The sequence below is a fragment of the Gossypium hirsutum genome, chromosome A04 (genome assembly GCF_007990345.1).
Source record: "Gossypium hirsutum isolate 1008001.06 chromosome A04, Gossypium_hirsutum_v2.1, whole genome shotgun sequence".
NCBI lineage: Eukaryota > Viridiplantae > Streptophyta > Magnoliopsida > Malvales > Malvaceae > Gossypium > Gossypium hirsutum.
This window is the reverse complement of record NC_053427.1, coordinates 88,808,106-88,821,231: the sequence shown is the minus strand read 5'-3', so window position 1 is coordinate 88,821,231 and position 13,126 is coordinate 88,808,106. Positions and strand designations below refer to the sequence as shown.

General features: G+C 30.1%; 1 protein-coding gene across 2 annotated transcripts; it reads left to right on the top strand.

Moving 5' to 3' along the window:
* Positions 1–2,995: 2,995 nt before the first annotated feature.
* Positions 2,996–10,237, top strand: LOC121228308 (probable RNA-dependent RNA polymerase 1). 2 transcript variants are annotated; one of them, XM_041111763.1, is made up of 7 exons: positions 2,996–3,136; positions 3,272–3,323; positions 4,644–4,802; positions 4,988–5,359; positions 6,513–8,356; positions 8,475–8,625; positions 8,917–10,237. In XM_041111763.1, exons 3-7 carry the CDS (start codon positions 4,659–4,661, stop codon positions 10,084–10,086), a joined length of 3,681 nt encoding a protein of 1,226 aa, XP_040967697.1. In that variant the 5' UTR covers positions 2,996–3,136; positions 3,272–3,323; positions 4,644–4,658; the 3' UTR covers positions 10,087–10,237. The 2 variants fall into 2 exon arrangements, with proteins under 2 accessions (XP_040967697.1, XP_040967696.1); XM_041111762.1 differs by having other exon boundaries at positions 4,639–4,802.
* Positions 10,238–13,126: the final 2,889 nt, after the last annotated feature.

Below are 13,126 nucleotides of genomic sequence, written 5' to 3'. Positions count from 1 at the left end.
TATTATTTAAAAAAAAACACTTTTAAATTTCAATTACTACATTTAAATAGTATTACAATTATCTGCACTATATTTAAATGGTTGACTGAATTAGTCTCCCTCGCTAATCAATAACTAAGTCTCAACTCAGTTGAACAATTTCTAAAATTCTTCCTTTTATAAAATAACACACATTAATATGAACTTTTTTTTTAATTTTAAATTTTAAAATTTTAATTTTAACATTTCAACTAAAGCCTTATTTACTTTTAATATCAACTTTTGATTAATATATTTGTTAATAATATTTTCACCATAATATATTTTTTAATTATTTATTTAAAATTACAACTAAGCATTTGTTAGATAAATCTTAAAAAAGAATAGCAAACTGTTGTGCTGATTTCCTATTGCTTATTTGCTTGGGCGCTAAGATATGGGTCCGTAATGGAAAATATTGGGATCCCTCTTCTACCTCTCACGAGATTAATCAAAGATGATATTATTAGAGTAACTGGATTAAGGGTGGATTTGAATGGGTGATTGGGTGTGGTGCGGTGTGTTTAATTTATTTTTTGTCTCATGCTACAATATCGTTACAGTAATTAATCTCACCACCACCGTTGTTTTTACATTAACCACAGATAAATGTACCGCATATCAAAATTCATCTTAAGAGCCTAACATTTATAAGCAGTTAATCGCTTGTTTTCTCAACCAAAAAATATATATTCTGGATTCCATTTGTCTATTATAAAGTTAGCACCAAATTTGAGTAATCAAATAAATGAAGCAATAGCTAAGTTATAGCCTTTCCATACTTTGAAATCTCCAAAGCAAAGTTCTTTTTCCTCATTGGTAAAATAAAGCATAACTTTGAACCTTGATAAAGGTAAAGAATCACCAAACTTAAATTACCAAGTTTCTTTTTTAAATTAAAGAAAAAAGTTATATACTTTTAAATTATTTTTCTTTAAATTTAAAATGGTATAAATGTAATCATACTGTTTGACAATTAAAAATAATCGAGACCGAAATAATTTAGTGGAAAAATTTAAGCTAAAATAAGACTCGAACTTAAACAATAAAATTTCAAATTTTCAATATTATCATTTCAACCAAGGGCGAATCCAATTTTATTTAGGGGAGCTAAAATTGAATTAAAACTTTTTTGTGAGGTTAAAGTGTAGTTTTATTTTGTATTAACGTATAATTTTATCAATTTTAAAAGGACTAAATAGAATTTCTTTTTCATGATTAAGAAATTAAAATATAATTTTACCGCATAATAACTTTTAATTAGATAAATCCATTTGAAAGGCGTCCTCTAATTTATTTTATCTAAAATTAAATTATTTTATTATGAAATTCTAGTTAGCTAAGCAAACTAGTGTATATATATATACAAAATAAATTAAACACATTGTTATAATATTAAAAATAATCAAAATCTAACACAATATTCTTTTGTTGGACCTATGTGCTTCTGTCAAAATTCCGTGAACCTCTTTGGGCTTTTCATGAAGTAGGGAAACAAAAATTCAGGCTTAAAATTAAGCATAGACATCTAAGAACATTAATGCCTCAATTATTTGAGGGTATGATTCACTGCTCATAGTGTAACAATTCAAAAATTTCTCTCAATAAAAGAACTGACCCCTCAATAAGTTTTAAAAAAATGAATTTGAATTTTCAAATTTGATAAACATAAAGACTAAGGGTCTGTTTGATTGCCAGTAAAATATTTTCCATAAAATGATTTCGGGAAAATGTTTTACTTTTCTGTAAAATAATTTACTGGAAAATATTTTCTGGTGTTTGATTGAATCTGTGTAAAATGTTTTCGGCTGTTTGGCAGATTTCCTGAAAATATTTTTCGAAAAAATTGTTTTTACATATATTGATATATATTAATAATTTTCTATATTTTATATTATTTTTACATATATTGCAATGATTTATTTATAATAATACTCAATTATTAAGCCACATATTAATCGTTATAAATTGAAAAAAATTAATATCAAATAAATTATTTGTAATTGTGTTAAAAAAACAAGTATTGAATAATTAAAAAAACAAGTTACTGGAAAATTGATAAATAGAAGCAATTTTCTACCGGAAACGAAGGAAGGAATGAAGGAGGCGATAGAGATGAGAGAACGGAAAATGTCTTACGGAAATTGAAAGGGTAAGACATTTTCCCTAAAGTGTAACCCATTTTCCCTTGTTTTGGAGTTCATTTTCCAAATGGAAAATGTTTTCCGCCAATCAAACGCTGGAAAAGTTGGAAATGATTTTCCGGAAAATCAATTCCTTCAATCAAACAGACCCTAAATGTCTGAAACTAAAAGTAAAGAGCATAAATCTCAAAAGTTCAAAGAATACTATGAAAGCCACATAATTAGACCAACTTATTAATATAAAAAAATAGAGTTAATTGCATTAAACATCTCCAAATTATGACTGTCATTCTACATGAAAATTTTAAGGAAAAGTAAAACGTTACCACGTAACTTTTAAAAGTAAACACTAAAAATAAAATAAAATCGAAAAAAAAAGAGAGTGAGCGCCAAGGCTTTTGTAAAAGTTTCGAAAATTTCAAAAACAAAATTTTTACAACACTCATTTTTCTTTAAACTTTTCGTTTTAAACTATGCCATATAAGACTTGACATATCATTTAACGGTTAAATTAATGATTTTAGTAATGGAATAACCTTATTAATAAAACCTCGATAGTTTAGGAATATAATTAGGATTTTCTAAAGTTTTAGACCACTTTAGAACAAATGTTATAATTTGGGGATGTATGGTGAATTAACCCTATTTTTTAACCAATTGAATTTAGAAACGTTTCGATCTCAACAAAGTTAAACGGTATATGATCAAACCCAATGGGGAAGGGAGAACCTGACGTCATCTCCCTTACGTTATCAGGACAATTCTACAATTAACCGTTCAATCCAAAGCATAGAATCTCCAAAAACCTTCACTTTTATTTTCCTTTTTCTCATTTAAATATCAGTTTCTTGGCGCCACAATTTCACATTGTCTCCCTCTCTTTTAGTTTTCTTATTTTTCCTCTGATTTTCTTTTGTCCTCCAAAAATCTCTCAAATTTTCTTCGTTGTTGTGAATTCCCATTTTCAAATTCAAGTAAAGTCTCTCTCTGTTCTTCGATTTTTTTTAAAAATCTCTTTTTCCTTCTTCGTTTTAATCTCTCTGTTTTACTTTGAATTTTTGTTCTAATATTTTTGTTTTCTTCTTTTTGTTTGTGTTTTGAATCTTTAGATTCTTTTCGTAATTATTTTTCTTCGGTCCCATACCTCTCTTTCCAAGTCTGGTGAGTTTCTCTGATCCTTTTTTATTTTTTTATTTGCTTTTTGCCATGATTAATTCTTCGTCATCTTTTGTTTCTTTACTTTTGAATTAATTCACGGCTGACTCGATTTTTCTTTTTTCTTTTTTTTTTTTGCAAATTTTTGGGCCAAATTTTATTGAAGGTATGTGCACTATTTTTTTGAAAATTTGATTCTTTTTGGTTATAATTTGCTCTCTAATCGATCATGCGATATATCGTTTTGAGATCATGTGTTTTTTTAAAAGAAAATTATGTCAAATTAGTTTGTGAATTAATGAAAAAAGTTGATTTTAGTGTTGAAAATACGTATTTCAAGAAATTGAAGGATTATTAATAATTAAAATATTGTAGAGATTAAATTAATAAAAGAAGTGAGTCAAGAACACAGTACAAGAATGTTCTAATAATTTTTCTTTGAATTTGATATTGCTTTTATGTTTTTATTGCGCCATTTGAATTAGATCATCAAATTTGTTAAGTCATAGCCGAAAGCTATATGGAGAAATTTTAAATTTCCCCAAATTTAAAATAATTTGATTTTCTTTTCTAAAGGATGACTAATAATATGGCCCGAAATATGTATCATTTTTTTCTAAAAACTTCATATACATTTACAAGATTATGTTTTCATAAGTGTGTGTTAGCATAGACGTGATTACGTGAAACAAAAATACATTTTAAATAGAATAAATTCAAATAACATAGTAACATTATAGAAAATACCAAGCAGTTGTAATAATCAAAGCAGCTATAAACTTGATTTAGTTTTGATTAATTAAATTAAAGCTAAATGAAAGCGTAAACCATCCATGAAGTCCAATATTTGAATGCAATTATAATAGTTTTATTTTATGTTATTTGAATTTAGGGTTGAATATTGAGTATAGATATATTTTTGATATTGTAATATTGATATATATATATATTAATTTTACATATTGAGAACATCATGTTCTCATATTTATGTTGGGATAGGTAAAAGTGTGTTCATTATATTATGGTAGGGATTTGTGCATTAGAAATATAAACAAATGTTAATTTTGTGTGATATATTTATGTGATATTAAATTAAAATATGATGTGATATATTTACATAATTTATTGTAATTTAAAGAATTCGAATCCTGCATTCAAGTTTTATGAACAAATTAGATATTTTAAAAATTTACATCATATTTTAAATTAAATTCGTCTCATAAAATTATTTTTTTCAATTTGTTACAAAAAAAATTACTCCTTTTTCTCTAATAACTTGTTTGTTAGCAATAATTTCTATTTTTATTCTTTTGGGTGTTAGTGAAGTTGCAGTTCGAGGAAATGAGCAAGACAATTAAGCTCTACGGGTTTGCTTCAGCCGTAACAATCGACGAAGTGAGGCAACTCCTCGAGAACTACACTGGTGAAGGAACCGTGGAGACTGTAAAAGTTAGTCACAAAGAAGGCTCGAGATCTTTCGCCAAGGTACACAAGGAAGTAGGCAGCGGGTTCGCCCCCTTGGCTGGATGGAAAAAATTTCTTTTAAGCCTGCTCCTAAATTAAAATATTAAATTTAAGTTATTTTAACTAAGTTTTTTTTAACACCGATTTTTTTTAAAATTTTACCATTTTATCTCCATCCTTCGAATAAAATTTCTATCTTTGACTAGGTACAATTCAAAAACATGGAAGATGTGGAAAGGATCTTGTCGTGGACCTCAAGTCAAGCACTTTGGCACAACGAGTCTTATTTGAAAGCCTGGTCATTGAAACACGACATCATCCCACAAAAGCCCAGGTTTGATCTCCACAGCATTGATGACTTGATGTTACATTTTGGTAGTCCAGCTTCAAAAGACAAATTCATTGTGCTTTGGAACCAATCTCATGTTTCGTTCAAGTATGGTCAAAAATTGGACAAGTTATACTTCTTTCTGTCTTACAACGGTGTCGACTACAAGCTCGAGCTTTACAATGACAACGTTTGGCAGATGGTGTTACATTATGTGCCTGACCACACCAAGAAATGTTTGCTCATTCAGGTATGTTTGAAGTCCATTACTTTTAATTTGGATCGATTTCATATTTCCGATACAAATAAATATAGATTGCTGAGATAATAATTTATTTAGCATTTCAATTTTACAAAAAAAATTATTTAACTTTTCATTTAATTTTTACTTTTTTTAGCTTTTAAAATTATTTTTGTAAATGAATGGACAAGTTTGACAAACTATGTGGATGTTACATTTGTAATTAATGAATTGTTAATGTTGCCATGTGAATGTCATGTCAGCAAAGTTAATAATTCAATGCAAGTTTAAAAGTTAAAAAAGATGAAAGATTAAATGAAAAACTAAAATAAATTTTTTTATAAAATTAAAGGGTCAAATAAATCATTATGCTAAAAAAAATATTATACTTGATAGGAGTAAAATGATTATTTTTGTTAATGTTTGAAATATGTGATATTAATGTAAAATATGGAGTGGCATTTTTAAGGGATATAATATATTTACGGGATCTATTCTAGTTTAAAACAGTTGCATTTAACCTGATTTCATGTCATTCCCTTATTAAATGCAATAGTTAAAATGCAAATAGTTTAAGTTTTTTAAGTTAGAATGGGTTGAGTGAATATGTAATATCATATTTTAAAGTCACATCATTTAATTAAAAGAATCTCATTAAATTAATATTTTTTATTCAACTATTATGAAAACGATAATTTTACTATTTCTTTTAATGTACAAGGACATAATTTTGCTCATTTTAAAAATATAGAGAGGCAACTATGGGACTAGTACTGCAATTTTACCCCATTATCGTATATAACTGGATTTAAGCTGTTTTTAGTTTGGAGAATAGACATCGGTATTATGAGTAAGTTATGAGATTTTTGTGCTGTTGGATAAATATTAGAAAAAATAAAATAAAGTTGAAGATGTTGGATTTAAAGATATTATATAAAAGGCCTAATTCCACTCTCAATCCTTGTACTCTTTATATATTTAAAATTTAATTTTTTTATTTTTAATTTTAAGAATTGAATCTTTCTATTTTTAATATAAACCAACCTCTCTACTCATTTAATTTAATAATTGAAGTCCAATTAATAAGAGTACTTAGTATTTTATTTATGCCACAATATCATGGGGATTATTGACTTTTTTCGCCATCTATTTTATATTCTAGTTACTTGGAGCCCCTAGGATCTATGAAAAAGATCCATCAATTGCTCTCAGCTCTTCCAAGGAACTCACAGACGAGGAGCAATGGGTCAGAGAAGTAGATTTTACACCAGGCCATTGTATTGGTCAATCATTCGGCATGTGCATAGAGCTTCCTCGATCAGTTCAGCTCCCAAGGTTCGACACCAGTTTTTATTACAAGAAAATCGAAGACAATTTCGTCATCGAACCCGGCTCCCCATTTTCATCCAACGCCGATCTTGTCCCCATAATAACCCCACCACCAGGCTTTGATTTGCCTTACAACATCTTGTTCAAAGTGAATGCTTTGCTCCAGCACGGTTACTTGCCTCCCACGGCACTTGATTCCAGGTTCTTTGAGCTTGTTGATCCCTGCAGGATAGAAACTTTATTCATAGAACATGCATTGGAGAAAATGTTTGGTTTCAAAGATTGTTGTTATGATCCAGTCAAGTGGCTGAATGATCAGTACAAGGAGTATCGTAAGCCCGAAAAGCGTCCTCGACCACCCAAACTCGATGAAGGGTTAGTAGCGGTAAGGAGGATTCAACTGACGCCGTCTAAAGTGTATTTCAGCGGTCCAGATGTTAATCTTTCAAACAGGGTCCTTCGTAAGTATATTGAAGATATTGATAACTTTTTACGAGTTTCTTTCGTTGACGAGGAGCTTGGGAAGATACATTCAACGGATTTGTCGTCGAGTACATCTAGTACCGATGGGAAGCCTACTAGGATATTTCAGAGGATATTAACAACTTTGAGAAACGGGATACTTATTGGCGATAAGAAATTTGAGTTTCTTGCTTGTTCAACTAGTCAGTTACGAGAGAATTCAATCTGGATGTTCGCATCCAAGCCTGGGCTTACTGCTGATGATATAAGAGGACAAATGGGTCATATTCATGTTATTAGGAATGTGGCGAAATATGCAGCTAGGTTAGGCCAATCTTTAAGCTCATCGAGGGAAACTTTAGAAGTTCGTCAGGATGAAATCGAGATAATTCCCGACATTGAAGTTGAAACCGGTGGGAATAAGTATAACTTCTCCGATGGTATCGGGAAAATATCGGCTAAACTTGCTAAGCAAGTAGCATGGAAATGTGGCTTGAGACGTACTCCATCTGCGTTTCAAATTCGATATGGTGGTTACAAAGGAGTTGTAGCTGTTGATCCCTCATCATCGGTGAAGTTATCGTTAAGGAAAAGTATGCAGAAGTTCGAAGCGGACTCTACGAGTCTTGATGTTTTGTCTTGGAGCAAGTACCACACTTGTTACCTTAATAGACAAATAATCATACTTATGTCGACACTTGGGGTCAAGGATAGTGTTTTCGAGGCGAAGCAGAAAGTGTTTTTGGCTCGACTGGATGCAATGTTGATGGATCCAGAAAAGGCAAAGGAGGCAATGGAAAGCATACACCATGGTGAAATTGTAAGGGTTTTAAGAGAAATGCTTTTGTGCGGCTACAAACCGGACTCGGAACCATTCCTTTCAATGATGCTACGAACGATCCGTGCGTCGAAGCTGCTAGATCTAAGGACTAGAACAAGGATTTCGATTGACAAAGGAGGAATTCTGATGGGGTGCTTAGATGAAACAGGGACACTTGAATACGGTCAAGTGTTTGTCCAATACTCAACTAAACCAAGCCAATCTTCGAGCGGCGACGGAAGGTCATACCAAAACTGCCATGTTGTTGAAGGGAAGGTCGTCATTGCCAAAAATCCGTGTTTGCACCCCGGTGACCTACGAGTTCTGGAGGCCGTGGATGCCGTCGTTCTGCGTCACATGGTGGATTGCGTTGTTTTCCCACAGAAAGGCCATAGGTATGACTATCAAATACTCAAATGCACTTTTGTACTTATTTACTATGTTGCTTGAGAATCATACCCGAATATGTATTTAATATTTCAAACTAAATAATTTGTTTACGTGATCATACAGACCCCATCCGAACGAATGTTCAGGAAGCGATCTGGATGGCGATCTATATTTCGTTTCTTGGGATGAAGATCTCATTCCCCCCTGCAGATATCCTCCCATGGATTATGGTGCTGCACAAAGTACCCTGTTAGACCATGATGTTACCATAGAGGTATTTGCTCAAATCATATACTAAAAAAAGCAGCAAGCATGTCTTATAACAGTAAAATTACCATGAAAGCCTTTATAACAAATTAATCCCTATATGTTAGATGTCATGTGTATTTCATACTGACATACATGGATCATAAGACCAATTTTTTCATTGATCTAATGTATAGGAACTAATTTACTTATTATTTTTACTATATATAACTTTATTTCTCAGGTATGAAGTGTGTTAGATACAAGTGCTTATTTGATATGAGTATACTCAATTATATATACACACTTAAATGTGCAGGAGGTGGCGGAGTATTTCACAAATTATATTCTCAATGATAGCTTGGGCATCATTTCTAATGCCCACACGGTGTTCGCCGACAAGGAGCCCACAAAGGCACTTAGCGAACAATGCATCGAGCTTGCCAAGCTATCGTCCGTCGCGGTCGACTTCCCCAAAACCGGCATTCCAGCCAAAATACCCCATCGTTTACGCGCCAAAGAATACCCGGATTTCATGGAAAAGCCTGACAAGTTCACCTACGAATCACAGTCCGTGATCGGCCATCTCTACCGCGAGGTGAAAAGCATTGAAGCCGAGGTTAGTACCCGTAAACACTTCACCAAGTCAATAGCGACACGTTTGTATGACCCCGATATGGAATTCGAAGGCTTTCTAGCTTATGTCAATGATGCAGTTCATAACAAGAAACAATATGATTATAAATTAGCTAACCTAATGCGTACCTACGGGGTCAAAACCGAGGCCGAGATCATCGGCGGTTGTATCTTGAAATTAGCTAAATCTTTCGATCGGAAAGTCGATTTAGAAGCCGTAAATTTAGCTGTGAGATCGTTGAGAAGAGAAGCCAAGAGTTGGTTCAATGAGAATGCGAGTCCTAGTGTAGAGGATGTGTTTGCAAAAGCTTCAGCTTGGTACCATGTGACATACCATCCAAGTTTTTGGGGTTCAAATAACAATGAGGCTGATCAAGAACCTTTCATTAGCTTTCCTTGGTGTATATATAATAAGCTTCTTCAAATAAAGAGGGAGAAAATTAGGGAAAAGTCTTCGCAAGATTCTGAATCCCTGGAAATTAAAATCAAGAATGAGGAGTTGATTTCTGATGAGAAACCTCGTGTGGAGAAAATTAGGGAAAAGTCTGCGCAAGATTTTGATTCCCTAGAAGTTAAAACCGAGAGCGGAGAATTGATTTCTTATGGGAAACCTCATAGGCAGAAGAACAGGGAAAAATCTTCACAAGAAGAAGGTTCTTTAAAAGTTTCTAAAACCTTAGAAATTCTTTCCCCAGAAGTTAAAACTAGGGAGTTGAATTTTGATGGAAAACCTGACATGGAGAAAATTAGGGAAAAATCTTTAAGAGATTCCTCAGAAATTAAACCTAAAAAAGTTGAAGAGTCCAAATCTGATGAAAAACCTAGTGGATGGAGTTCGTGTTCTTGCATGTAAATAAGGCATTTCAAAAGTCGTGCATGTCTGTGTGTCTTGATGCATTACTATTGGCCTCAACACGTGAATTGTGAGATGTGTATGTTTGTAAAAAAACTCTTTTAACAGTATATTTCTAACAAAATAATATTCAAGAAAAATTATGATTAAATTCTTATTTAGTTAATAAATTACTCTTAATATCATTACAAAAATGTTAGTGTTAGGATGATATTATTAATTAAAATTATTATTAATATTAAAAGTCATAATTTTGATTTCACTTTCATATACTTTGTTTGACTTAATTTTAATATTCTAAATTTATAATAACCAATTTCGACATAAAATTCAATATAGAAGGACGTGAGTTCGAATGTACTGAAGCGTACTATCCTCTTATTTATTAGTTTGCGAGGGCCTATAGGTAATTTTATAAATTATGTAAGAAAAAAAAACAACCTCAAAATCTTGAATGTTTATATTTAAATATATGAACTAAATAAATAATAAGTCAAAGTTAAACTCAATTATTAAATTCAATACCTATAATGATTAAATTTAATAAAAACTATTGATATATTTAATTATGACTCCTAAAAGTAATATTGATTAAATCTTCAACATAATCATAATTTGACCAATAATCAAAATATTGGCCAATTAATCTAATCAACATTTTATAAAAGATCTAACCCTTACCAAGAATTCAGAGATATGTAACTAATAAATTCAAAGGCGACGCTAGAATAGGTACCAGGAAGTTAAAATGTGGCTTAATTACATTTTACATGGATTTTCTTAGTCATATTGGAAGTGTCTTTTTATTGCCATTCCTAAACTTCGGTATTAGGGTGAAGCTAAGGGATTGGTAGGAGGTTAGCCTCCCTTAAAATAGTAAATTTTACATTTAGATATTTTATAATTTATAAAATTTTAAATTAGTAATGGTAAATTTATACTTTGACCCCTAAAAAATGATAAAAAAATTGATTTAACTTTTTAAAGATTATAAAAGTATAGACTATTAGAATGATGAAATTACATTTTTACTATCGTAAAAATATACAATTTAATTTTGGCCTCAAAATTTTTTTTCTATCTCTGCCACTATTCAATACCTATATATAAGATCGAATCGAGAAACATCTAATAAATAGGAGGCCAAGGTCTTGCTTACCTTTTAACTACACACTATTTCTAATATAGTTATGTGTGTAAAAGTGAAATTTAATATTTTCAAATCTCATCATATGAGTTTGATTTAGATTTAGTCTCGTAAATTAATTTATTAAATTATTTATTTGTTTTTGTACTTATTATAAACAATTATGATTATAACCTTAAAAAACTTACATGTATAGTTCTTAATTTCTTGCTATACATTGGATTTTCTTATATGTTTGCCATCAGGGCAAATCTAAGGGTATTGGCAGGTGCCCAACCTCCTAAAATAGAAAAAAAAATTATTTTATAATTTATAAAATTTTAAATTATTAATAATAAAATTACAGTTTAACGGCCTAAAAAATAATAAAAATTTAATTTAATCCTTTAAAAATTATAAAGATATAAGTTATTAAAATGACGAAATTATAATTTTACTATCATAAACATATATAATTTAATTTCAACCCAAAAAAATTTCTAACTTCATCCCTGTTTCTCATATATGCCAAATGAAGTACTCTTCTTATCTTCTTAACATTTAGTACTTCGAATTGATTCTCCCGTTGAAAAGCTCATCCCTAATATTTTAATTTATTAATTTAGTGTCGTAATTTAATTAACATAATAATAATAGTAATAATAATAATTGTATTTGTCGACCAAGTACAAACCAAGTTCTAAGTTGTCATTCTTTCGATTCATTCCAAACAATTTTAAGTTAAATTTGGATCGGATTATTATAGATTATTTAAAATTTTATTTAATTTAATTTCGGATCATTTTTAATTACATGGTGTAATCATTTTATGTTTGTAATATTAATTTTTTTTATGATTAAATTAATTTAAATCTAAATTAATTAAATAAAAAAATTCTCCCTAATCACCAAAAGGCATCAACAAAGTCATTAAATAAAGATATTTTATTTTGCCCAATCTGTTGACAACTACGTTAATTTTTCATATTTTTATTTAGTTCACTAAAACCAAAACACTTTTTTTCTCGTAATTGTAGCTTAGTTTCGATCAATCCAACGGCATAGTAAATCTTGAAACCTATTATTATTTTTTTCCCAGGGTTAAAATATGTTGTTAATCCCGTACTTCTATACAATTTGAGATTTAATCCGTATATTTTAAAATTATTCTTTTTACTTTTTCGATTTAGAAATTTTATTATTATCGTGATTGGTAGTTTCTGTTGAAAATTGTTAACTTAATAAGTTTATTTTACATCAACCATATGGCATGTCACACAATGTTGGAATTGGATAAGTTGGACCACGAACAAGCCGTTATATCGATCTGGACAAAAGTATTAAGCTAGCCTTTGAGCAAATCATTTAAAATTGATAGAAAAAAAATGGACAATAAATAGGTGGTTGAATATGTATATACAAATTTTAATAAATTTTATCAAAATTTTAATTGTTTATTTAATTATTGTTAGATCAATGGTTGAATCGATAGTCTAACACATTCGAACATTCGTTTGGTTTTTAAAACAGTAATTTCAAATGATAGCAGTCTAAACAACATGTCAATTTGATATATTTTGAAGAAAAATACTTACGATTTTAATGTTTGGAATGGGATTTTTAAATTTAAAGTGTACAAAGACTTAACTTCTAACCTTTTAAATGTAAGGATCAAATCTCAAACTTTTTCAAAATATAGGGACTAACAACATATTTTAACCTTTTTTTTAACATATAATAAACGACCATAAATAACCAATTCCCATGCCATAAATTCCATGCATTTAGACCCCAAAACACCAAAAAAGAAAACCTTTCTTTAGGGTTTCCCTAAAAACCATGACTAAATCATTTCAACAAGCTTTCAATGCTTTAAAAGAGCATACATGCCTTAGCTACGCCAAAATCGCCACC

Excerpts from the sequence above, each read along its gene's own strand:
- LOC121228308 (XM_041111763.1), top strand. The coding sequence starts at position 4,659 with ATGAGCAAGACAATTAAGCTCTACGGGTTTGCTTCAGCCGTAACAATC. Across the intron at positions 4,803-4,987 it reads GCTCGAGATCTTTCGCCAAG|GTACAATTCAAAAACATGGA; the intron begins GTACACAAGGAA and ends ATCTTTGACTAG. Across the intron at positions 8,626-8,916 it reads ACCATGATGTTACCATAGAG|GAGGTGGCGGAGTATTTCAC; the intron begins GTATTTGCTCAA and ends TTAAATGTGCAG.